Below are 27908 nucleotides of genomic sequence, written 5' to 3'. Positions count from 1 at the left end.
CTCTCTGCCTACTTGTGATCTGTCTGTCAAATAAATAAAATCTTTAAAAAAAAAATCATCCTGGGGATATTAGAGAAGGCTTTTTAGAATTTTTAAATGACTCTTAGGGGTTAGCTAGATGATTGGAAAAAGGTGGGTGGAGGTGGTCAGAGGAGGAGTCAAGGCAGAGACTAGCGTAGCACATGTAAATGTAGAGATGGCCGAGGAGAATAGGAGAACACAGTGCATTAGAAGGGATCTTCGAGTAGTTTGGGAATAACCCAGCCAGAAGGAATTGGTAAGGTATGAGACTAGGTTAGATGATTCTACTATAAAGATTCTACTATAAAAAATGTGAATTTATAAGCACCTGGGTGGCTCAGTGGGTTAAGCCTCTGCCTTCTGCTCAGGTCATGATCCCAGGATCCTGGGATCAAGCCCCATATCAGGCTCTCTGCTCGGTGGGGGCCTGCTTCCCCCTCTCTCTCTGCCTGCCTCTATGCCTACTTGTGATCTCTCTCTCTCTCTCTGTGTTAAATAGATAAACAAAATCTTTAAAAAAAAAAAAGAATGTGAATTTATGTTGTCTGCATTTCTCAGTGAATAGTAATTGTAGGAATAGTAGAAACAGTGGTAGGAGATGTAAAGACTGGGCTAACATTTTAAGTATTTAAATTAAATTAAGTATTTAAGTATTTGCCATGTGCCATGTACTATTCTGAGTTTTTACTTTTTCTCTATCTCCTTTAACCCTTAGTGTCCTTCCTATTTTATTTTCATAAAATATTTTTATATTTGGAAAGCTAAAACAAGTTTAAATAGCAGCATTTTATTGAGGTACAAATGATATACATTATGCATATTTTAAATGTAATTTAAAATTATTTTAAATGTGGGACGCCTGGGTGGCTCAGTTGGTTAAGCAGCTGCCTTCGGCTCAGGTCATGATCCCAGCGTCCTGGGATCGAGTCCCACATCGGGCTCCTTGCTCATCAGGGAGCCTGCTTCTCCCTCTGCCTCTGCCTGCCATTCTGTCTGCCTGTGCTTGCTCTCTCTCCCTCTCTCTCTCTCTGACAAATAAATAAATAAAATCTTTTAAAAAATTATTTTAAATGTAATTAAAAATTGTATATTTTAAATATACAAATGCATATTTTATTTTATTTTATTTTTTTTAAGATTTTATTTATTTATTTGACAGAGAGAGATCACAAGCAGGCAGAGAGGCAGGCAGAGAGAGAGGAGGAAGCAGGCTCCCTGCTGAGCAGAGAGCCCAATGCGGGGCTCGATCCCGGGACCCTGAGATCATGACCTGAGCCGAAGGCAGCGGCTCAACCCACTGAGCCACCCAGGCGCCCCATTAAATATACAAATGCATATTTTAAATGTACAGTTTGATAAGTTAGACATATGTATACACTTATGAAACAGTCCCCATAATCAAGATAATGACCATATCTATCACTCCCCAAAGCTTCCTCCTGCTCTTTGTAATCCCTACTTCTTGGCCCTCCTATCCTTCTCTTTCCCAAGCAAATACTCATCTGCTATCTGTCACTGTAGTTCAGTTTGCAGATTGCTAAAATATCATCTTGGATCTGTTCTATAGTTTCTTTAAATGTGTGACTTCAGGAGTAGGTGACACTCACCAAAGTTCCAAACACACATGTCATGCCCTTATCTAATATTTTATCTGAACAGGAACCTCTCCTATTCATTTTTCTGAAGCACCCTTAAGAAGGGGTTCAGCAGGGGCACCTGGGTGGCTCAGTGGGTTAAGCCTCTGCCTTCGGCTCGGGTCATTGTCTCAGGGTCCTGGAATCGAGTCCTGCCTGGGCTCTCTGCTCAGGAGGGAGTCTGCTTCCCCCTCTTTCTCTCTGCCTGCCTCTCTGCCTACTTGTGATCTCTCTCTCTGTCAAATAAATACATAAAATCTTATAAAAAAGAAGGGGTTCAGCAGCAGAATATCCAGATTTTAATGACTCATTATCATTTTCTTTTTGAGTGTTATTACATTACTTTGCCAATAAATATACTTCTATGTCATTCTTTTAAACAGCTGTATAATATTCTCTCTTATTAGGTATACCTTGATTTTTCTGAGATAATTCCTCTCTGTTAAACATTTAAATTGTTGCTAGTTTTTTGATAGTCATACAAGAAATATTTATCTAACTCTTACCGTCTGTCAGGTACTGTTCATGGAATTGGCTTGAGTATGATAAGGACCCTGTCTTGAGGAATTTACATGGCAGACGAAAACAGAGAATGAATGAACAAAGCAGCAAATGAGGCTGTTACAGATTTTTAATCAGCACCAAAAAGGCAATAAATAGGGGTGATGTGATAGGGCAAGGGGCTTTGGGGGAAGCGGCGTGCTGCTTTAGATAGGCAGGTTAGACTTCTCTGAAGAAGTAGCCCGAGAAATGAGAAGATCTACAGAATATTGTTGGAAAGGTTCATGACAAGAGCAAAGGCTCTGACATGGTTATGTTTTCTTAATAGGGTAGCAAGTAATTAAAAAAAAAAACTCTTTTTGAAAAACTTTTTTTTTTTTTTTTAATAGGGAGGGGGCATTGAGGAAGGAGCAGAGGGAGAGAGAGAATCTTAAGCAGGCTTAGTGCCCAGCACTTAGCTGGATGGGGCTGAGATCATGACCTGAGCTTAACCGACTGAGCCACCCATGTGCTGCAGAACCATTCTTAAAATTAATATTGTTATAAGAAAATTGAAAAAGGCAATCTTTGTGACATTTCCAAATTTACATTAAATTGCTGTGTGAAGAGGGATACATTTCAGAAATTGAATGAATGAGTGAAGGATAGAATATACCAGTTGAGTTCATCAGGTTCCCTGGGCTACTATAATAAAATGCAACTATTGAAAAAAATAATTAAAGGAGTTGTTATATAAGATAATGGCTAAAAAGTTAGAGGTCTTTAGGAAACAAAAGCTGAGACAACTTATCCATTCATTTTACAAATATCAAGCATCTACTTTGTGGCACGTGGTGTTGTAGGTACTAAGGACACAGGAGTAAATGAACCAGATGAAAGATCCTCCCCTAGTGGGACTTCCATGAGACAGGTAGAACAAATATAAAATATTAGGTAACATAACAAGTGTTTTGAAGAAAAGTGAAAGCAAAATTTTATATAATCTCTATATTATAGTTTTAAAGTAATTTCGATCATGTGTTATCTTTGTACTTACAACATTATTCTGCGATATGTCTAATGATAAAAAGTCTAAGGTACTTATATATTTCAGTCTTATTTGTATACTTCCAAATTGTGTGCGGGAGGTGATCTCATCCACTCTTGTGATTTCAGCTGGCATCTGTTTGTAGTTGATACTTAGAACTACCCTTTCACGAAGAGTCTTGTTTCCTACCATTTTTATATGTCTGGAAAGCAATTAAGTTTAAATATAGAAGAGGGATTACTCATCCCACCCCCACCCCCAACCTGTCTCTTTATTCCATCATCATGGTTTTGTGTTATATCGTTGTGTATGTCCTAGATTCTATGTTCTGTAATGATCTGTTCAGTACCCTTGTTCCAGGGTTGTGATAGAAGGCAGAGGTATATACAGTGCATAGAATTGTTGATTTTGATTATAGAATTAATGAACATGAGATGCTTTTTTCCTAAAAAATATAGGATAAATTTAAGATAATTAAGTATAGGATAACGATAATTGGGTTGCTAATAAAATTTTGCAGTTTAACTATAAGATCAAAGTTTTATCTTGGTTATTTTTTCTGCGACTTGACCATCTTTATTTGTTTGAACTTTCTAATGTAAATGTGTATTAAAATTTCAATCACATAATATGTTAAGCCTAAATAAATAAATAAGGACTAAGATATATTCTATGGCTCTGGAGTAATGCAATTTAAAGATTTATTTCTTTAGGACTTGTAAGAAATTTTGTAAGATTATATTGAGTTTTTATTTCAGTTCATAATACTTATTTGTTAAGTGAATTAATTTTTTGTGGCTTTCTATATAGGGGTTTGTTGTTTTTTTTTTAAAGATTTTATTTATTTATTTGACAGAGAGAGATCACAAGTAGGCAGAGAGGCAGGCAGAGAGAGGAGGAAGCAGGCTCCCTGCTGAGCAGACAGCCTGATGCAGGGCTCGATCCCAGGACCCTGAGATCATGACCTGAGCCGAAGGCAGAGGCTTTAACCCACTGAACTACCCAGGCACCCCTACAGAGGGGTTTTTTTAAAACCTTTCTCATTTTCAGGTGAAGATTTGAGTTTTTAAAGTGTTAATTTTATATTCTTGATATATAAAGAGTTTGTGGTATAGTATACCTAATGGTTTACTAGGAAATAGAAAAGTTAATATTTATAAGACTTCCAAATTTTAAGTGACTTTATCTTTTTTTTCAGGTTTGTTAAAGTTTTGCACAGTAGGGTTTTGTGGAATCGGGAGCCTAATTGATTTCATTCTTATTTCAATGCAGGTAAGTTAGTTTCAGTCTAGAAGATGAACTACTTTTCTATTTAAATATGAGTTCTCTGATCTTTTCCTGGTATATTTTAAATATATTAGAAAGCACATTTTATCTTTTAATCACACAAAAGACCCTGTGGGCGGAGTATCCCCCATGGGAACTGAAACTACCCCCTCAAGCAATAAGGACTGCCCGCAGCCAGCAAGACCCCGTGTGATTGACCCTCAAGACAGTGATCAACCTGACCTTTGCTGCCCTTGCTGCACGTGTCCACCAAACTTTGGCCCACATTTTCCTGATAAAAACCTAGAAGGGTTTTCAACACTTTGAAGACAGTGTTTGAGACACTAGTCCACTGTCTGCCCAGTGTTTTGGCCTCACTGAAAAAAATTCTCTTTTTGATTAAAAAAAAAAAAATGAAAGTAAAAAAAATTAAAAAATAAATATTTTAGAAAGCAGTTAGGAAAACTTTTCCAGTTTTTCTTTAGATTCTGCATCTAGGGGATCATAGCTGTGTTTCTTTTCTTTTTTTTTTTTTAAAGATCTTTTTTTTTTTTTTTTTAAAGATTTTATTTATTTATTTGACAGAGAGAGATCACAAGCAGGCAGAGAGGCAGGCAGAGAGAGAGGAGGAAGCAGGCTCCCTGCTGAGCAGAGAGCCCGATGCGGGGCTCTGAGATCATGACCTGAGCCGAAGGCAGCGGCTCAACCCACTGAGCCACCCAGGCGCACCATAGCTGTGTTTCTAAGTAACATTTCCCAACCTGTGTTCTACTGGTTAGTAGTTCTAAAAGACTACTGTCTTTTCATTTAAAAAAAAAGGATTCTGTGCTGAAATACGATTTGTAAATGTGAATTCAACTGAGATTTCTTTACTGGATAACTTCTGAGAATCTTTATAATTTGTATTATGAATCTTTAATATGGATTAAGATTATTTCTCAATATATTATTTCTTTTCCTGATAGTCACAGCCACATTTGTCAATTACTATAATAGGCTATTGATGGGGATCTGATATTTACATATGAATATGTGGAGGCAGAAACAATATTTTCTTTCTTTCTTTTTTTTTTTTTTTTAATGGACAGGCAATCTATATCAGTGTTTCTTTGTTGTAAATTATAGAAACTGAAATCCAGCTAGCTTAAGACAGAAAGAAAAAAGGACTGTCTGGGCATTCTGTAGAAAATCTAGGAGTGGGGCTGGCCTTGGGTATGACCAAATCCATATAACCAAATGATGTATTCAGGAACTCTCCTGATACCTCTCTCTGCTTCTCTGTGGTAACCTCATCTTTTCCTGCTGCAGTGGTACGGAGGCAGGCATAGCGTGTTGAAGTGCTGTCCTTTAGCAATTAAAAGTGCCACCAGATGTTTGACACACTGAACTGATGGTGGTTAATTTATGAAGATTCTTAAATTAGAGAGGGGGATGAATTTACCACAACAAATGTCACAAAGCAGCATTTCAGTAAGCATTTATGAAGCACCTCATGTCTCCAGCAAGAGTGTCAGTATGTATATAGATCATCATCAGTTTTGGTCTTCTTTCTCATACAATATTTCCACTCCTCAATTCTGTCTGCTTGATGTTAATCCTTATGTTTTAAAAGAAAGTCAAAATCCAGGAGATTCGGGTAGCATACTGTGAGGAGGGTACCATACTGTGAGGAGGAGGCAGCATATGGACCAATAAGATACCAGAATTAAACAAGGAAAATATTTGGTTTTAAAGTTGGAATTTTCCTGTCTTTATTCATAAACATATGCCTAACCAAATATCCTGCCTTCTCTGACTGGGGGACAGGCAAGCAGGCATGAAGAGGCTAAGGTACTTGTGCACATATGCTTGGAAATGGATTTCTCACTATAAATGAGGATCTGAGGAATTTCATGTATTATTGGGATTCTTTAAGATATCCAGAATTTAATGTCTTTGAAACCCATTTACCTAATATTTTCACAGTAGGTTCTTTCTTCCATGATGTCATCACTTTATTTTTTTTTAATTTTTTATTTTTTAAAGATTTTATTTATTTATTTGACAGAGATCACAAGTAGGCAGAGAGGCAGGCAGAGAGAGAGGAGGAAGCAGGCTCCCCGCTGAGCAGAGAGCCCGATATGGGGCTTGATCCCAGGACCCTGAGATCATGACCTGAGCCGAAGGCAGAGGCTTTAAACCACTGAGCCACCCAGGCGCCCCATGTCATCACTTTATATAAAGGTTTACTTCTATCAAATTATAGTGCTTATTTGATTCAACGATTGCTTTCTGGTACAGGAATGCCTGAACTTTTGAGAACAAATCATTCTTTTTTTAAAGATCTCGAACTGAACCTATTGCATTAAGAAATACTGAGGCAGAATTAGAGTATTTGAATTTCTGCAGTTAATTTCCCTAATTAAGACATTTCAACAGGTATGGCCATGTTAGGTTTAGACTGCTTTTAGATTAGGGAAAAAATAAATTTTTCAAATGTAGTCAAATAAGAGGTGTAATCTTGCTTTATACATCATTTAATCTACTTTAACTTGTGATGTTGACTACTTTAGTTTTTAAGAATTATTTTTTCAGCAAATAAAATGTTTTTAATATAAGTATCATAAACTGTGTCAATGTTTTTGTCCCAAGTATATTTTTTCCAACTTACCATAAACCTTTTACATTTGTCCATCTTTTTGTTTATTCTTCTTTCTCATTCTCTCCATCCTGTTTTTTCTTTTTCTTTTTGCTATTAAATATTGTTCCCCAGTGAATAGCAATGTTTTTCTATTGGGCTCTGATCCCAGAAACATATCGTGCATGAACTCAAGACCTATAAAAACATACTTTGCTTCACAGTATTTATAATAAAAATCCAGGAAAATCCTCTTTAAAAATTAGGTCTAGTTATTTCATCTTTGAACCAAAGTAATATAAAACATAATGCACATATTACTAAAGTAACCTTTATATGTCACTATATTTACTGAAAATACTTTAATGAGTATCTATTTGTTAATAAACTTTTGAAGTTTCATCTTTTTTTTATGTTCTTAAAAAGTATAGAAATGGCAGTGTGAATTAATAGTATAAAATAATACATAGAATTAGTTCAGCCCGTTTGTGCATTCAGCAAAAATCTAAATCAGTGATATGTATGTAGCATACAGTCTTTCAGTTATAGGTAACTGTTGTGCATAATCACTGTATTTGTAGTTACTCATAAGGCAGTTCTGAAGATTTTAAAACAAACATTCATTCTTTGTGCTTATATATGTGTGTGTGTGTGTGTTATGATGGATTGATTAGACATTTAATTTTTTTATCAGAAAAATAGGAGAATATTTTTATTTCATTTAAACTTCTCACTCACAATCTGGACTTTTTTTTTTTTTTTTTTAAGATTTTATTTATTTGACAGAGAGAGAGGGAACACAAGCAGGGGGAGTGGGAAAGGGAGAAGCAGGCTTCCTGCCGAGCAGGGAGCCCGATGTGGGGCTCGATGTTGGCCTCGATCCCAGCACCCTGAAAGCATGACCGGAGCCAAAGGCAGATGCTTAATGACTGAGCCATCCAGATGCACTGGATGTTTTTAACTATACCAAAACCACTAATACGGTATCTGCCAAACAAAAAGAAAGTTTCCTCCGTTGTGTGGGGATAAGATGGCCACAAATCAAAAAGATGAAGATGGGTGGAGGGAGAATGGAAATATGAATTGGAATGTAGAAAGTTGTTGGAAGTATGTCAGGGTACTTTGCGACAATTTAAAAACATTCTATGCATCATGGAAGAAATTGCTTTCATTTTTATTCCTATTAACGTTACAGAGTAAATCTCCTTAAGGGACTAATAACAGTATAAGCAGTAGAAATTCATAGAAGCAGCATAATTCCAAGACATTAATGAATTTTATAAATTTGTAAAATTTATAAAATATCTCATTAGTTTGATATTTAATATAGATAATTTTTTTAGCACTGAATTATATAGTGCTTCTGTGTTTTTTTTTTTAACTTTAGACACCAGGTCTGACTTTTCACACATAAATTTCTGTAGAAAAAAAATTTCTTACTATAGCACTGGTAGTATGCTAAACATAGTGTATACCATCGAAAATTTGGGCTGATTTGAACTGAATGCAATATATCTTGTGAAAAGTGTAGCCTTGTACCCATAACAGGGAAGATGAGAAGCTAAAAAAAAAGGTAGTTTTTAAAAGTGCTTGCTTTTTCTTTAGGACCTTGAAGTTCTACATTTCCTAGTGTCACTTGAGAAGTAATGAATAAAATAAAAGATATGATAAACTATAAATAGTAGGTTTTAGGGGCATCTGGATAGCTCAGTTGGTTAAGCCTCTGCATTTAGCTCAGGTCATGATCTTAGGGTCCTGGGATCTAGCCCCGAGTCGGGCTCTCTGCTCAGCAGGGAGCCTGCTTCCCCCTCTCTCTCCGCCTATCTCTCTGCCTACTTGTGTTCTCTCTCACTGTCAAATAAATAAAATTAAAAAAAAATAGTAGGTTTTATGTCATCAATGAAAATGGGTTTAGGGAGACTTATCAGGTATAATAAGTTGAGGTTCTGCCCTAGAAGAACTTATAATCTATCCCCAAAGTGTTGTGATAATAAGATTCCATTTATTATCAGAAATAAAATGTTTCCTTGGGAACTGCTGGCTTAAAATAAAAATAAAAATGGGTTATCTTGATTTTTATCTTGTTTAAATTCTTTGAATTTTACTAAAAATTTTAGAAGCCTAGGCTTTTCGGTCTAGAGCATGAGCAAGGCTCAAGTTGTAGGTTCACTTCTGTGTAAGCTAGTTTGTTTTTTCCAAAACATAGCGTATTCCCTTGTTCTGTGACATACATATGCTATTGATCAAAGGAAGGACTAAATCTGTATTCACCCTCAATCAGTTACCAGTATTAGAAGAATTGATCTAAGTCCTTGATAGTTCACAAGATGTACGATAGCAATATATAAAAACCAGTAGACATTTTAGATATCAAATCTTTCAAATAGCCCTCTGTATTACTTATTTAATCCTGGTGTGATTAGTTGGGGAAATAAACTGGATAACTAAAGAGACTGATAATTTGTATAGCCTTTGCTCTGTTATGTGATCTTAATTAGGTAGATTTCACTTAGTTCACTTTTCTTTTCCTTTTTTTTTTTTTTAAGATTTTATTTATTTATTTGAGAGGGAGACAGTGAAAGAGCATGAGAGAGGAGAAGCAGACTCCCCGTGGAGCTGGGAGCCCGCAGCAGGACTCGATCTTGGTACTCCGGGATCATGAGCTGAGCCGAAGGTAGTTGCTTAACCAACTCAGCCACCCAGGCACCCCTCGCTTAGTTCACTTTTCTTGTGGGCAGATATTTATTCAGTGAATTAAAGGAATGTTCAAAAAACAGAGTATCTTAAACTGTTTTTGTTTTTTTTTTTTTCTTAAACTGGTTTTGAAACTAATCCTAAAGCTGGATTTTCTTCAGGAGATACCATGTATGAATCTTATTCATTTCTTTTTTTCTTATTTTTTTTTATTTTTTAATTAACATATAATGTATTATTAGCCCTGGTGGTACAGGTCTGTGAATCGCCAGGTTTACACACTTCATAGCACATACCTACCCCAATGTCCATAACCCCACCCCCCTCCCTGTACCCCCCCCCCCCCCAGCAGCCCTCAGTTTGTTTTGTGAGATTAAGAGTCTCACAGTTATGGTTTGTCTCCCTCCTGATCCCACCTTGTTTCATTTATTCTTTTCCTACCCCCAAAACCTCCCACGTTGCCTCTCAACTTCCTCATATCAGGGAGATTATGTGATAATTGTCTTTCTCTGATTGACTTACTTGGCTAAGCATAATACCCTCTAGTTCCATCCACATCCTCGCAAGTGGCAGATTTCATTTCTTTTGATGGCTGCAAATCTTATTTGTTTATTAAGGAATGATGTTTATATTGGTTATTTAGGTTTAATACTAACCAGGTTTTGAATCAAATGAAGTCAGGGGTCTGCATATATAACTTCTGCCACTTTGTAGGAATTTTGGTGTTTAATTTAAATGTGACTAATAAGAGGGTTTTAATGACCTCAAATTAAAATTAACCACACAGAGAAGTCAACTATGAACACAAAAATGTAGTTTGACTTTTAAAAGAATATATATTTTTGGGAGAACTGGGATGGACACAGGTTGCATCATTGTCCTCTAATTGCAGACAGTTGAGTCACTTTACTTTTTTCACCAGGTTAATAGGTCTTTAGGAGACGATTTAATCTTGCCAGTGTTAGTATTTGGATTCTTCATAAGGAGAAACTCATAAATAGATTAGATTGCATAAAAGGGTGCATTGATAGAGATATATAAAATATTCTTATTTTTTCTTTTCCTCAATTCATTCATAACATTTTAAATTTGTAAGATAATATGAGTTACCTAAGCCTGTATGACTTCAGTGACAATGCAAAGATGTTAATGAAGGAGCATAAATAGCTATTGTTAAAGGTTAGGTATTAAAGTACTTACTAGGGGTGCCTGGGTGGCTCAGTGGGTTAAAGCCTCTGCCTTCGGCTCAGGTCATGATCCCAGGGTCCTCGGATCCAGCCCCCGCATTGGGCTCTCTGCTCAGCAGGGAGCCTGCTTCCTCCTTTCTCTGCCTGCCTCTCTGCCTATTTGTGATCTCTGTCAAATAAAGAAATTTTTAAAAAATCTTAAAAAAATAAAATAAAAATAAAGTACTTACTAGTAACCACATTTTTTCTTTAATTAATTTATTAAATGTTACTGAAATATGTTCAAGCAAAAATACATTATCCACTAACAAAATCAAAGGTTTATAAAATTGCAAAAAAAAAGAACTACAATATTAATAAAGTTTACATAAAGTAAGCTCTCTTCTAGTGTGGTAAAAAAAAAAATATATATATATATAATTTGTTATTTTATCCTTTTTTAAATATACAGTTCAGTAGCATTAATGACATTCAAAATGTTACACAACTGTCACCACGATCTATTTCCAAAATTTTTTCATCACCGCAAACAAACTCTGTACCCACTAAGCAATAACTCCCCATTTCCCACACCTCCCAGTCCCTGGTATCCTCTGATCTATTTTCTGTCTCTGAATTTGCCTATTCTAGATATTTCATATAAATAGAATTATATATTTGTCCTTTTATGTTAGACTTATTTCATTTTAAATAATGTGTTCAAGGTTCATTGATACTGTGGCATGTATTAGAACTTCATTCCTTTTATGGCTAAAGAGTATTCCGTTGCATGTATATACCACATTTTGTTTATCTGTCCATCTGTTGATGGACACTTGGATTGTTTCCATGTTCGGGCTATTGTGAATCATTCTGCTATGAATATTTGTGTATACGTATCTATTTAAAACCCCTGCTAAGTTCTTTTGGGTATATACTTAGGAGAACAGAAACCTTTTTTTTTAAATATTTTATTTACTTATTTGAGCGAGAGAGTGACAGAGGGAGAAGCAGGCTCCCCACTGAGCAGGGAGACCCATGTGGGGCTCGATCCTAGGAACCTGGGATCATGACCTGAGCTGAAAGCAGCTGCTTAATTGACTGAGCCACCGAGGCCTGCAAGATAAACTTTCATATACAGCTAATTGAAGAGAATATCATCATGATCTTAGATTAGTTAAGTCTTTTTAAACAGACTTAAAATGGGGGCGCCTGGGTGGCTCAGTGGTTAAAGCCTCTGCCTTCAGCTCAGGTCATGATCTCAGGGTCCCGGGATCAAGTCCTGCATCGGGCTCTCTGCTCAGCAGGGAGCCTGCCTCCTCCTCTCTCTGCCTGCCTCTCTGCCTACTCGTGATCTGTCTGTCAAATAAATAAATCTTTAAAAAAAAATAAAAAATAAAAAAAATAAACAGACTTAAAATGTAAATCATAAAGAAAAAAAAATTAGTGAATTTGATTACCTTAAAATTAAGAAATTCTATTTTTAAAAAGATACTATAAGCATAGACCAACTTATCACTGAACAGACTGAATAAAAGTTTACTAGTAACAAGAATTGATATGTGGAATATACAAATAATTTCTGCTAATCAACCAGAAACGATAGATCCTAATAGTTAAATGAGTATAGTAAACTAATAGGTATTTCATAGAATCACCCAAATAACTAATATGTAAATAAATACTTCTGGGCATTTACTCTGAAAAAAATTATACTGCTGTCTACAAGGGGTTATGTGCAAAGATTTTGTCCGTTACAGCCTGTTTGTGTAGCAGGAAGTTGGAATCAACCTAGATTTATACACTAATAGGAGAATGGATGCATCCTCTAACACTTGGCTGCAATTAGAAGCACTTGCCTAGATGAACATATACTACATGGAAATGTCTTAAAATTATAGCATGCTGTGAGAGTAGTTTAAAACCGAACAAGGTCCACAACAATAATATTTGGATAAATTAAAAATATATATTCAGGAGCTCCTGGGTGGCTCAGTGAGGTAAGCCTCTGCCTTCGGCTCAGGTCATGATCTCAGGGTCCTGGGATCCTGGGATCCCTGGGATCCTGGGATTCCGCATTAGGCTCTCTGCTCAGCGGGGAGTCTGCTTCCTCCTCTCTCTCTCTGCCTGTCTCTCTGCCTGCTTGTGATCTCTCTCTCTCTGTCAAAAAAAGAAAAAGTTTATCTATCTATCTACATATAAATAGATAGATATTCAAAGAACATGTTTTTTAAAAAATAAATAAGTATCCAGCTCATATACCAAATTAAGTGTATGGTCATTATTTGTGTGGGTAGGTGGTGAGTGGGGATTGTAGAAAATTAGAATGGGACATCAGAGGTAATAAAAAAAGGGAATTTGGTGATCATTTCTTAACATTCTTAACTTTAATGTGTATTCCTAAATTTGCTGGTTTATTCTTTTTGCTATAGACTTTGCAGCCATAGAGGAACTTACCTCCTAAAGTAAACAATTCAAGGGCACCTGGGTGGCTCAGTGGGTTAAGCCACTGCCTTCGGCTCAGGTCATGATCTCAGAGTCCTGGGATCACATCCCGCATCGGGCTCTCTGCTCAGCAGGGAGCCTGCTTCCCTCTCTCTCTCTCTGCCTGCCTCTCTGCCTACTTGTGATCTCTGTCAAATAAATAAATAAATAAATCTAAAAAAAAAAAAGAGCATTGCTACATTTACTAAGAATTAAGAGAGTGGGCTCTAGAAAGATAATGGGGGAGCACCTGACAGGCTCAGTTGATAAAGCAACCAACTCTTGATCTCAAGGTTGAGTTTGAGTCCACAACTGGATACAGAGATTACTTTAAAAAGAGAGAGAGAATGGCACCTGGGTGGCTCAGCTGGTTAAGTGTCCAACTCTTGATTTCAGCTCAGGTCATGATCTTGGGGTTGTGGGATCGAGCCCCGCATCGAGCTCTGTGCTCAGCACGGAGTCTGCCTGGGATTCTTTTTCCCTCTGCCCCTCCCCCTTCTCACGCATTCTCTCTCAAATAATAAACCTTTTAAAAAGGAGGGGGGTAGGATAATAGGAATAAGTGTTACCAGGCTCATCAACTCTACAAATGAATGAATCCAGGACTCATTTGGGTATCCTGTGCTGTTCAGTATTCTTTTTTTTTTATTGCTAATCATCCTAATTAGTAACTTTTCTCATTTTCTGAATCTACCTATCTTTCTTTTCCTCTCAGTAGGGAGAATAAAGACCACTGAGATTGAGCTCCTACTTACTTAAAAAAATAGTAACGTCAAAAAGTGAGTGTCCACACTCAGCTTGTAACAGAGCAAATGGATAAATGGAGTAATCATGCTACAGCCTATTATTATATGAATGTGCACCAGGAAAAGTTGGTTAAGTAAGGCAGAGGAACTTAAGAATTAGGACCTAGGGCCTCCATGATCATCTGGCATCCGCTCGATGTTGTACCTATGGTTAGAAATGTACATGACTGGAACACCAGGGATTTTCCAGATTCTTCACTTAAGGTCCCAGTCAACTGTGGCCACAATGTTTGTGAGTTACTCTCTGTACTAAGCAGTCACCTGCATAGGTTCCTTTTTGTGTGGATGGTAACCATGCAAATCTTGGATCCCTGGCGATATTTAGAGTCACATGATAGTGTGGCCCCAATTTCTCAGTTTCGGCCATTATGCAGTTATTCAAGGGATACAACACTGAGTATACTAAGTCGAGCTTGGCTTTAATGGGAAAGTTGATAAAGTTAGTATCAACCAGTATGTGGTCTGGTGCGCCCAGCTACCTGTTATATTGGAAGAATAAGCAGGAAGGATGTTGGGAGACCTCTCTTTCCTTGTGCACTAGGATCTTTCTTTTCTTTTTTAATCTATTCCTCTCTTTAAGTCTCTCCTCTCTGAGACTAAGTATTCACTTCATGGTCACAACCTTTGCCGTCTGTTTCCCCATGTTCACATTGCACCTGTTTCTTCCGGGATCACCTACTTACTCCTTCTTAAAAAGCCTGTATCTTGAAGCTTTCTGGAGGCCATTAGATAATTCAACTATTCAGCATCCTGTGCCAAGCTAATCGATTTACCATCATTCCCCAATACTTCTCCATTACCTTGGCTAACTAGGACTGTGTATAGGTGTCAAGAACTTTAATATATGATTATTTTTTTTACTAAGAATGGAAATTCTAGAGAAAAAGAATCATAAACGTGTGTTGCTGCCTGTCAAATAAATAAATAAAAAATCTAAAAAAAAGTCATAGTCATACAAGATACAGAACTTTTAAAAGTGCCGTATAGATCAGATTATTATATATATATATATATATATATAGATTACATATATATAGATAGATTATATATATAATTATATATATCAGATTATTTTATATATATATATCAGATATAGATTATTTTATTCCTCTTTATATGGGATACAAAAACCTGAGATCCAGAGAGGCTCCCTCCAGCTAGTTATTGACAGCTTTCTCTTCCAGTTCTCCTTTCCTCTAGAGCTTTCCCACAGTGACTGAATTTGGTTGTCTTGGAGGCAGCTGTTCAAATTGTTTTAGCAGAGAATAGCAACAAGAGCTGTGCTTTGGTGATCTGGCAGTAGTGTAGAGGAGACACTGAAAACTAGTGCATTATCAGGTGTTTTTGGCCATAGATAACAGAAACCTCAATTTAAATTTGCTTTTTTTCTTTTTTAAGATTTTTGTATATTTATTTGACAGAGAGAAAGACAGTGAGAGAGGGAACACAAGCAGGGAGAGTGGGAGAGGAAGAAGCAGGCTTCCCACTGAGCAGGGAACCCGATGTAGGGCTCAATCCCAGGACCCTGGGATCATGACCCTAGCCAAAGACAGTACTTAACGACTGAGCCACCCAGGTGCTCCTAAATTTGCTTTAATAATACGGTAGTGGGGCGCCTGGGTGGCTCAGTGGGTTGGGCCTCTGCCTTCGGCTCGGGTCATGGTCTCAGGTTCCTGGGATCGAGCCCCGTGTCAGGCTCTCTGCTCGGCAGGGAGCCTGTTTCCCCTCTCTCTCTGCCTGCCTCTCTGCCTACTTGTGATCTCTGTCTGTCAGATAAATAAATAAAATCTTAAAAAAAAAATACGGTAGTTGACTATATCATACCAAGAATCTAGAGATAAGGTAGTTTTAAGATTTGTTAATTTAGAGCTAAAAGACATTATGGACCCTCCCTCCCATTCTCTTCCCTTGCTTCCCTCCTATTTCTCCCTCTCTCCTTCCTTCTTTCTCTTTGCCATCTTCAGATCCTTTGGTTTGGATCACTTCATTATATAGTGACTTCCAGAGGCAGAAAAAATCCATTCCCTGCCCCTCCCCCCCACCCGACGTACACATACCTTCTTAAGGGCAAATATGCCAACAGTGAACTTGCATCATTGGTCGTTGGCCAGAATTAGATTCCGTGCCCAGGCAGAACCAGTCTCTGGAAGGAGGAGTGGAATTCCTTTGCTAGAATTGGTGGTGTTGAGGAGCCACAATCACAGAGTTTGAGGGGAGGGAATGGTATGAAAATGGCTAAGTTAGATACAGAGTTGGATCATGTATTCCCAGGTAATAAAACTGTATCCTTTGGGGCTATCTTCTCTACAGAACAGAGGGAACAAAACAAAAACACAAAACAACACCTTGTTATTTTTCTACATGTTAACTACTAACTTTACAAGATTGTAAAACATATGGGTCCTAATTGGTTTTTAGTTAGTTTTACATTTCCCAAGAGAGGCAAGTGAGCCTCAGGTAGGTTTATTAGAATTGCATGACATGAAAAGGTCACCTAATTTATTTTCCTTATTTCCAACCTTGAATGTTTTTTTTTTTCAACAAGAGTAAGTGTGGTTGTAGGGGAGATGGCAAAGGAAGAAAAAGAGAATGGGACAAAAAGCCTGGTTCCAAACTATGCACATATTCCTAATTAGGCAGTGTTTTTTTTGCCATATGATTTGATTTGTTTCTACAGGCTGGCTTTACTTTTTGTTTTTTTTCTTTTTTGTTTTTTGAAGATTTATTTATTTCAGAGAAAGAATGAGAGAGAGAGCATGAGCTGGGGAAGGAACAGAGAGAGAGAGAGAGAGAAGCAGACTCCCTGCTGAGCAGGGAGCCTAATGCGGGATGCGTCCTAGGATCATGACCTGAGCCAAAGGCAGACGCTTAACCGACTGAGCCACCCAGGCGCCCCATGGGCTTTACTTTTTCTTTGTTCCCCTCGTACAGTCTCAAAACATGGTGTGACTCGTAGTTACTCATTGTTCTCCTTTTCATCTTAATGCTGAGAGTAGTTTCCTTTGAGACCTTGACCATTGAAAAGGTTTTAATAAATTTCTTTTTTTTTTTTCTTCACTTTTTAAAAAAAGATTTATTTATTTGAGAGTGAAAGAGCGGGGAGCGGAGAGCAGAGGGAGAGGGAGGGAAAGAATTTCAAGCCAATTCCAGCTGAGCATGGACCCTGACGTGGGGATTGATCCCATGACCCTGAGATCAGGACCAGAGCCACAATCAAGAGTTGGATATTTAACCCACTGACCTGCCCAGGTGCCCCAAGGTTTTATTAAATTCTTAAATAACATTCATAAATGTCAAACCAAATTAGTTTCATCTTTGGCAAATAAGTCAAAGTGCATAACAGTACCCAGCATGGTATTTAGCACAAAAGTGCTTTGTGTTATTTGAATATTAATATTTATAGTTCACTAGTATAACCTCTTTGCGGGGGGGCGCCTGGGTGGCTTAGTAGGTTAAGCCTCTGCCTTCGGCTCGGGTCATGATCTCAGGGTCCTGGCATCAAGCCTCGCATTGGGCTCTCTGCTCAGTGGGGAGCCTGCTTCTCCCTCTCCCTCTGCCTGCCTCTCTGCCTACTTGTGATCTCTCTCTCTCTCTCTCTCTCTGTCAAATAAATAAATAAATCTTTAAAAAAAAAAAGCTCTTTGCGGGCAGAGATTGTATCTCATTCACTGTTACATGTGTAATGCCTAGCACAGTGCCTGGAGTGTTGTAGTCAGTATTTGTCAAATAGTTTTAAATACCAAGCTTATTTTTATTTAATTAATTTATTTTTAAGAATTTTATTTATTCATTTGACAGGGAGACAGCAAGAGGGGGAACACAAGCAGGGGGAGAAGGAGAGGGAGAGGGAGAAGCAGTCTTCCTGCTGAGCAGGGAACCTGCTGTGGGGCTTGATCCAAGAACCCTGAGATCGTGACCTGAGCTGAAGACAGATGCTTAAGGACTGAGCCACCCAGGCACCCCCCAAACTTATTTTTTAAGCAAAGCATGCGCTACAACAGTGTTCTTCAAACTCTGGTTGTATAGCCCCTGAAAGAATTTTTTTAAAAATCCCTACCCTCCACACGTTTTTAAGTTGACATTTAAGTTTTCCATCATAAGTTTAAATAGTTGCAAAGGATATAATTTCTGGTTTGCAAATATTGACATATTTAAATAAAACTGTTACATCAATTTAAAAATGTATCCAACAGGATATAAATACCATAGAAATTTAAATATCATTCATTTAAAAAAGACATGAATGAAGCCTTCACTAACCATTGTGATTTTTACAGTTTCTTTTTCTCCTTGAATTTGTATTTCTAGTTCCATTCTCCCACAGAATTTTATTCTAATGTAATATATTTTTATGCTTAAAAAATCTTTTACAGATCCGTTTCATTATCATGATTTTCATGATTCACTAACATTAAAAGTTTATAAAATTTTCTGTGATTACTGGATTGTCATTATAATTGTTGATACACAATTGATCAAAACAGCATAAGCATATTACATATTAAAAAAATTATTTAGCAAATTATTTTTAAGCAAAAAAAGTAAAATGTAACTGGGAATGCATCTTTTGAACAAGACAAGGCAGAGCAGGGGCACCCGGGTGGCTCAGTGGGTTAAAGCCTCTGCCTTCGGCTCAGGTCATGATCCCAGGGTCCTGGGATCGAACCCCACATCGGGCTCTCTGCTCAGTGGGGAGCCTTGCTTCCTCCTTTCTCTCTTTGCCTGCCTCTCTGCCTACTTGTGATCTGTCTGTCAAATAAATAAATAAATAAATCTTAAAAAAAAAAAAAAAAAGACAAAGCAGAGCGAGCATATTTTTGGAGTCTTGATTAAAGGAGATTTCCTGAGGTGCCTGGGTGGTTCAGTCCATTAAACTGCTGCCTTCGGCTCAGGTCATGATCCTAGGGTCCTGGGATCAAGTCCCGTGTTGGGCTCCCTGCTCAGCGGGGAGCCTGCTTCTTCTCCCTACCCTCTGCCACGCCCCCTGCTTATGCTTTCTCTCACTCTCAAATGAATAAATTAAATCTTAAAAAATGATTGAAGGGAGATTTCCTGATTATCTCTTGGTTTGGCACATCAGAGGTGATGTGCCATCATAATACCTGGTTTGATGGCAGGTGTGGTTTACTGTCATCAAGGTTCTCCTGGAGAAAGGACCACAGGGAGAGGGAAGTGGGAAGAGGAACTAGCATGATGCCTCCACCATAACTTGGTATCAGGGGGATCACTTTTACAAAGAGTATTGATGGGAATTAAGGATCTCAAAGTTGATTTCCTTAAAACCATCTGGGTTCACATACACCTTAGTAAATCTTTGTGTGCCTCTTAGGCTACAGTTTGAAGATTGCTACCTTAATTTGTGGAGATCATGTTAACTGGATTTTCAGAAGTGTGATTAAGGGGACACGATGGCTGTAATGAGCCTGTATTGTTTTTTTCTATCTCTTCCATTCCTTGTGATTCTGGAAGGATGGTCAGTCACACTGTCTCACCTCCCACAGGGACTGGCATAGCCAATCACATTAATCCTATTCCCTTGGCTGTAGTAATTTGTCCAACAGTAGGCATAAAACCCAAAATCATTCCTTCCCTGGAATTAGTATACAAACACTGAGGAAGAAGATTATACTTTCTTTCTACAGTGAGCTGCTGAGCTTTGCAGATGTGACTCTGGAGCTGTTGGCAAGCAAGTGGGAGTGCCTCTCTGCAGAATGAAGGCAGAAGAGCTAAAAGGCCCAGAGGCCAGACCAAGGGCCTCAGGGGGCATGGAATTTCAGTCCTTGAGGCTTTGGTTCCTGTGGCTCTTTTAATCCAGGGATCCTCCCCAATATCCTTCTCAGCTGCATGAGCCCCTAAGTTGCTTTTTTTACTTGAGTTCCTTTAACTTGTATTTTGGTGCTGTTGAAGTAACTTAGTAGCAACCTAGCAGAGTAAACACACAGTATTGTGAAAATGTCTTTTGTAAAATGGTAATTTTGAAAATTTTCTCTTCTAGATCGTTGGACCTTCAGATGGAAGTAGCTACATTATAGATTATTATGGAACCAGACTTATAAGACTGAGTATTACTAATGAGACATTTAGAAAAACACAGCTGTACCCCTAAATATTTTAAAAAAGAAACAGTAAGTCATATGCATGAATAATCTTTATTATGGTATATTATCTGTATAAAATTATGAAAATGTGAGAGCCACAGGAAATTTAAGGAAGTTATCTAATGTTATAAACCTCTCATTTTGCTTATCTAGAAACACAGGTCTCCATTTGCCTGAAACATCTCTAGTCTTCTGTGAAGCATTTTTAGGTACCCTCATTGCTCCTGATTCAGTCTTTCTTTGCAGAGATTGTGGTTGGAAGACAGAGTTCACAACAAAAAGTTAGCACCCAATGCAAAAAGATATTTCATAGTATTACATGATGGTTATGAGGAAGGTATGTGTTGTAGAGAGAGTTCAGTACAACATGTCTTTGCTGCTCTCCTGTTTTTCTGGGGTCAGTATGATCCTTAAACCTCTTCCTTCTCTTTTTCCCTAAACCTGAAGGTTGATTGAGTCTTAACCTTGAACTAATCTTTTTTTTTTTTTTTTCCTTTTCTTTTTTTGGTCAGAGAGAGCAGCAGGCAGAGCAGGCAGAGGGAGAAACAGGCCCCCCCACTGAGTAGGGAGCCCAATTCAGAACTCGATCCCAGGACTCTGGGATCATGACCTGAGCCAAAGGCAAACACTTAACCAACTGAGCAACCCAGGTGTCCCAGCCCTAAACTGCTCTTGAGTATTTACTCTAACCTAAAGTTTGGCCCTGCCTATGAGAATTATTAACTGGTCACAGCTTTAAATAGGTAATACACTTGGGTAAGTCAGAGATATCATCAGTCTACGTGGTTCAACTCTCTGGTTCTCTAGGACTCTGCTACTATAAGGTTTTTATTTCCAGGGCTGTGCATTAGTCTATTCTAATAATCTTCCAATAATGCTAGATTTTTCTCAGGATTTTGATAGACTTATTAGGAAAATGATTCCCTAGCACAATCTCCTCTGCAGTCGAGAATTCCTGTATGACATGTAGGGTACAGGGTACTTGTTAGGTGATATTTCACTTTGAACCATCTAGCAGCTCTCAGAGAAGGCAGAGAGAAAGACAGTTAGGCTTTTTTTTTTTTTTTAAGATTTATTTAGAGAGAGAGAGAGAGGAGACCAGTGCAAGCGGGGTGAGTAGCAGAGGGACAGAATCCTCAGGTAGACTCCCCACCAAGTATGAAGCCTGCCAAAGGGCTAAATCCCATGACTCATGAGATAATGATCTGAGCTGAGACCAAGAGCCGGACCCCCAACTGACTGAGCCATTCAGGCACCCTAAGACAGGCTAGATGTTTTGGCCATAGTCATAGTCCTAAGGGTTTTCAGGTGATTCTGTCTCAGGAAGTGCTTCGAGAGACCAGGAAAGGAACAGACATTTATTTTCTATGTTGTAGTGTATCAATAGGGTATGAAGTATAGTTTTGCCACAAAGGTAGATTGTTTTTCTTTTCTCACAGTAAAATTATGGTATCTACTTTATAGTTATTTTTGTGAGAGTTGAACAGTGACAGACCCTGTCAGAATCTGAGGAATTTATCCAACTGATTGTCCAAAAAGTTTTTCAGATCTTTTCTTATAAACTCTCAGAGTCTTTGGATTTAAATGAAGCTTGGAGATCCATCTGCCTCTTCTTACCAGGGAATAAATTGAGACCTGCGTAAGTTGAGATTAAGATATAACTACTCAGTACAAAGCTGAGTTTTCGGTGCCTTCCACTGGTGGTTTCCAGGTTTTTTGGTGCCTTCCCCTCGTGGTTTTGCACCACCCACCCCACCTCATTTTCCCACCAACTCTGTCATAAGCATCTTCATTTTGGAAGTTGTTAGTCCAACTTTATGAGAAAGTATGTACAGTTTCACATAGCCCTATTTTCATACTGTAAATTGTTGTGTCTCTTTCAAAAGTATACAGATTGTTTTTAAACCATAATGTGGAAAAATTAAGCAAATGCAATTTGGAAAGCAGTTTCATTCTCTGTAGTCTATTATATAAACTTTTAATTGGGATTCCAGACTCAGATTTGATATTTAAAACTTGAGAGGCTCATTGAGAAGGCAGATCTCTGCACTGTCATTCACATGATCTCCTATAGTATATATAGAAGTGCCCAAAGAGAAAGAAAAAAGTGTCCTATGAGTAAATGAAGCGTTAAAATGTTCATCTACAATAACCTCATTTGACTCTTAAAATACTGTGTTTTAACGTATTTCTTTTTTCTGTTTTAGGGATTTGGGCTTCTTTGATTTCAGTAGAGCACCCTCAGTATGTGGATTTCCAGATTTTCCTTTTTCTTCTTCGTATACCACTTTATGGATTCTATATAAATTTTTGTTGTTGATTTTTTTTTTTTGGTTGTTTTACTTAGAAGCATTTTATTTAATTGGACTTTCTTTGAGAGCTGTGTGATAATTGAGTCTTAGGCTACTGTCTCTATGAGATAGATAGCTTATTACCCCGATACTCTTTAATGCCTTTTCCAAAGGCAAGTTGCCCCTTGTCATTTTTGCTTCTGAAAAATAAAAGTATGACTTATTCACATTTTTTTTAGTGCTTTATTATCAAGAAAACCTTAAATGTTGAATGTAGCTGTCTTCTGCATTTTGACTCTTCAAAGCAGTTAATCCACAGTGTGGACAAACACCATTTACTATGTTGCGTGGGGCCGCCATGGGTGTGAGAACCCACCTATTTTTCTGCAGCTTTTAGATCCATCTCTGCCTTGGTATCTGTGGTGCGAAAGATCACTGGGGAGTCTGAAACCCTGAGGCAACATGGATACTCTGGCACTGATGCAGGCCTCCGAAGTGTGAACTGGCTCCTTTTTGCTCTGGGAGTGATGCACTAGCTCTTGGAAGGGCAGCTACTGACTCTTCTAGCTCAGCACCGTTGTATTGGAAGCTGGATGGACAAGGTGGGGACACCAAACAGGGGATGAATGTCTTCCATCTGTGAGCGCTGCCAGGCAGATGCTGGCACGAGTGCCTTACATGATGCCCCAGTGTCAGAAGGAAGCAGTCCCGGTACCTTGGGGAGGGCTGTAAGAAGACGGAAATACCGGAAACATTATGTCTTCATAATGATGTCATGTTTTCTTCAGTAACAGGCATAACAATTTCACAAATACTTGGGTCCTGGCTCCTCAGGAGTAAAAACCATCATTTTTTATCACTCATTTTACTCAGACTTATACGGTTATAGTACAGTTAGCTTCCTAACATGTCATTCAGTAGCAGCTTCCGCAGTTGGTGGGAGATTATGTGGTATTGATACATGAAATGAATTTGGATTGACTCCTGATGTACACCAGGAGTGGTCTCTTTGATTCATTCGTTGCTTAAAATGCTGAGTGTCTACTATGTGGGAGACACTGTTCTGGATGCTGGGGCACAGCAGTGATCGAAACACAAATACACAGACCTGCCCGTCAGGAGCTAATGGTCCCTGGGGACTGACTTTTCATGGTGATAGTATTTCTGGCTGCAGTTAAGCTAGCTGGTCGATGCCCATTTTTCAAGTATTTCCTAGTTCCTTTTGGTTGCAAACAGTGCTTTGGATTTTAACTTCAGGATCCCCGAAGCCCAGATTTCAAAGTCGGTACATTTCTACAGCCATGGAAGTTGAATTATGTAAGAAATACCTGCAGTCAAGTCTTAAAAAGTCATCTTGACCCCTGCGTGATTGTTCATTATTAACGTGGCCAGTGGGAAAGTCTTGTTTCAAAGCAGGTGCTTCTCAAAGTATTTATTCATCTAAGCTGTTCTCTGAAAGGGTTGTAGAGAAAATCTAGAAATAAAGGCTCTTCACAATACATTCTTAAACCCATGGATTCTATTTTCTCTATAATTTCCTTAATTTACATGACAAGAACACATCAGATTTTCCAGTTTGCCTAATTCTCTGTTGCCTGATACATGTCATTCTTTAACAAATGGTATATCTGTATCTTACTCTTATTTATTTTTTATGTAAGTGCATTTAGTGTATGTAAATGCAGTTTTTATTTTTATTTTGTTTCATTTTACTTTCATGGAGACCTATTTTATTTTGGCTGTTTGTTAGTTTCTGTGAGTATGAGTCATATTTTGAGGCTGCTGTATGTTTTATACGATAACTCTGCTTTTAGAGCAGGAGCCAAAATTGTGAGATGGATTAGCTCGATCATTCCTTGGGTTACTCCAAAACTCTCTACAATGGGATGGAATGGGTTCTTTCAATGCTACAGAAACAGTGTTTCTATAGAAATATTTACAAATGATACTACTTTAACCTGAAAGAATTAATACAATTTCCAGAAGTACCTCTCTACCCAGGAGGATTTCTTACCTACACTGTATTAAAATAAAAAACCTCTTTAGGACTTCAGAGATTGTGTTATGTGTATGCCCAGCATCTGTTCATGGGATTCCTAGAACTAAAAGAAATACTAGTTTGGGGGCGCCTGGGTGGCTCAGTGGGTTAAACCTCTGCCTTCGGCTCGGGTCATGATCTCAGAGTCCTGGGATCGAGCCCTGCATGGGGCTCTCTGCTCAGCGGGGAGCCTGCTTCCCCCCTCTCTCTCTCCCTGCCTCTCTGCCTACTTGTGATCTCTCTCTCTGTCAAATAAATAAATAAAAATTAAAAAAAAAAGAAAAAAATACTAATTTGTGGGTATGTTTTGTTTTACAAAAAAAAAAAAATGTGTGAATTTTCCCATTATTTTAAGCTAGATGCTTAAGGGTAGGTTAAGTATATAATACTAACAGGCAGCTAGCAAGAACTAGCAGAAAGAAAACCCAGTTCTTAAAATGTACAAGTCTAAGATGTCAGTTCCTCTTCCTCATTCAAACACCTTAAATGTAGATACTCCCCGGGGTTCTGGCACCTTCCCTTTTCCTTTCTCTCATTAAGTCAGCATCCATTTTGCTTTCTTCTATTTGCAAAATTAATACAAGTATAACACAGAAATTTTGGGAAAACACCAAAGGAGTACAAAGAAAAAAACTCATTTGACAGTCAAAGATAACTATGATGATCGTGTTTTTATATATGTCCTAGTAGTTTTTCCATGCATTAGTTTCTTCACGAAAATGATATATTATCCATGCTGTTTTGTAGCCCACTTCTTCACGTAAAGATTTTTATATTTCAGTAAATATTCTTTTACAACATTATTTTTAATAGCTTATAGCATTATTTTTAAAGGCTGCAGAATAGTCCATGTCTGTATCATTATTTATGTAATTATGTATTCTTTGGTATTTAAGTTATTTCAATAAATCAGCAACACACGTTTATGATTCTTTTTCTCTAGAATTTCCATTCTTAGTAAAAAAAATAATCATATATTAAAGTTCTTGACACCTATACACAGTCCTAGTTAGCCAAGGTAATGGAGAAGTATTGGGGAATGATGGTAAATCGATTAGCTTGGCACAGGATGCTGAATAGTTGAATTATCTAATGGCCTCCAGAAAGCTTCAAGATACAGGCTTTTTAAGAAGGAGTAAGTAGGTGATCCCGGAAGAAACAGGTGCAATGTGAACATGGGGAAACAGACGGCAAAGGTTGTGACCATGAAGTGAATACTTAGTCTCAGAGAGGAGAGACTTAAAGAGAGGAATAGATTAAAAAAGAAAAGAAAGATCCTAGTGCACAAGGAAAGAGAGGTCTCCCAACATCCTTCCTGCTTATTCTTCCAATATAACAGGTAGCTGGGCGCACCAGACCACATACTGGTTGATACTAACTTTATCAACTTTCCCATTAAAGCCAAGCTCGACTTAGTATACTCAGTGTTGTATCCCTTGAATAACTGCATAATGGCCGAAACTGAGAAATTGGGGCCACACTATCATGTGACTCTAAATATCGCCAGGGATCCAAGATTTGCATGGTTACCATCCACACAAAAAGGAACCTATGCAGGTGACTGCTTAGTACAGAGAGTAACTCACAAACATTGTGGCCACAGTTGACTGGGACCTTAAGTGAAGAATCTGGAAAATCCCTGGTGTTCCAGTCATGTACATTTCTAACCATAGGTACAACATCGAGCGGATGCCAGATGATCATGGAGGCCCTAGGTCCTAATTCTTAAGTTCCTCTGCCTTACTTAACCAACTTTTCCTGGTGCACATTCATATAATAATAGGCTGTAGCATGATTACTCCATTTATCCATTTGCTCTGTTACAAGCTGAGTGTGGACACTCACTTTTTGACGTTACTATTTTTTTAAGTAAGTAGGAAGCTCAATCTCAGTGGTCTTTATTCTCCCTACTGAGAGGAAAAGAAAGGTAGATTCAGAAAATGAGAAAAGTTACTAATTAGGATGATTAGCAATAAAAAAAAAAGAATACTGAACAGCACAGGATACCCAAATGAGTCCTGGATTCATTCATTTGTAGAGTTGATGAGCCTGGTAACACTTATTCCTATTATCCTACCCCCCTCCTTTTTAAAAGGTTTATTATTTGAGAGAGAATGCGTGAGAAGGGGGAGGGGCAGAGGGAAAAAGAATCCCAGGCAGACTCCGTGCTGAGCACAGAGCTCGATGCGGGGCTCGATCCCACAACCCCAAGATCATGACCTGAGCTGAAATCAAGAGTTGGACACTTAACCAGCTGAGCCACCCAGGTGCCATTCTCTCTCTCTTTTTGAAGTAATCTCTGTATCCAGTGTGGACTCAAACTCAACCTTGAGATCAAGAGTTGGTTGCTTTATCAACTGAGCCTGTCAGGTGCTCCCCCATTATCTTTCTAGAGCCCACTATCTTAATTCTTAGTAAATGTAGCAATGCTCTTTTTTTTTTTTTTTAGATTTATTTATTTATTTATTTGACAGACAGAGATCACAAGTAGGCAGAGAGGCAGGCAGAGAGAGAGAGGGGGAAGCAGGCTCCCCGCTGAGCAGAGAGCCCGATGCGGGGCTTGATCCCAGGACCCCGGGATCATGACCCGAGCCGAAGGCAGAGGCCTCAACCCACTGAGCCACCCAGGCGCCCCTGTAGCAATGCTCTTAAGGCTAGTCATTGTCTGATGGAGACCAAATATCATTTACCTTCTTAGAAAATAGATATTTTTATGAAAGATATAAAAATATTAAAGCTTAAAATCTTAAAATTTCAAGAAGATTTTAGCTTGATAAAAGGTCCTTTTACCACTCTCCATGTGCAAGATGTTATGCTAAGCTCATTTTATATTTTAAATGTTTCAGTTCTCACAACATTTCTGTTGGGTTTTTCTAAAGAGTTAATATCATCATCCCCACTTTCCAGATAAGTAAATTGAGTCCCATAAAAACAGAATGACTTGCTCAAGGTCATGAAATAAATTTTGAACCCAGGATTGAAACCCAGGTCTATACCTGCTATCCTGCCTGCGATGTGATAGTTACAACTGTCCAAGTCTCTGAGACACTAATGACATTTCTTAATATGTTGTTTAATGTTTTCAGTATGGAAACCATCAGCCTACACTGAGCCTTTTTACTTAAATGATAGTTTGCCATTTAAAAAAAAAATTTAGTTAAACTTCTCAACTTCGCATCATGCAGATGCCAACATGCTATATGAATATCTAAATGAGACTATGATGAAGCAATAATTTTCCAAAACCCAAAGATTTTCCTGCTGC

At 38.0% G+C, this 27908-nt stretch overlaps 1 protein-coding gene and 2 pseudogenes across 2 annotated transcripts in view; 2 read left to right on the top strand and 1 right to left on the bottom strand.

The window, feature by feature from the left end:
- Positions 1–22621, top strand: part of LOC111143128 (TM2 domain containing 1) — a 49362-nt gene extending 26741 nt beyond the window's left edge. For both annotated transcript variants that reach the window (XM_022496620.1, XM_022496621.1), the window contains exons 5-7: positions 4382–4455; positions 20212–20341; positions 22522–22621. In XM_022496620.1, the coding sequence (XP_022352328.1) occupies positions 4382–4455; positions 20212–20322 (185 nt within the window). In that variant the 3' untranslated portion in view covers positions 20323–20341; positions 22522–22621. The remainder of the gene's footprint in view (positions 1–4381; positions 4456–20211; positions 20342–22521) is intronic.
- Positions 14313–14859, bottom strand: LOC111143129 (annotated as a pseudogene).
- Positions 22622–25818: 3197 nt separating the features above from the next.
- Positions 25819–26365, top strand: LOC111142888 (annotated as a pseudogene).
- The last annotated feature ends 1543 nt before the right edge of the window (positions 26366–27908 follow it).

This window comes from Enhydra lutris, unplaced genomic scaffold, assembly GCF_002288905.1.
Source record: "Enhydra lutris kenyoni isolate GAN:26980312 unplaced genomic scaffold, ASM228890v2 scaffoldscaffold9, whole genome shotgun sequence".
Lineage (NCBI taxonomy): Eukaryota > Metazoa > Chordata > Mammalia > Carnivora > Mustelidae > Enhydra > Enhydra lutris.
This window is presented reverse-complemented; position numbering and strand designations above follow the sequence as displayed.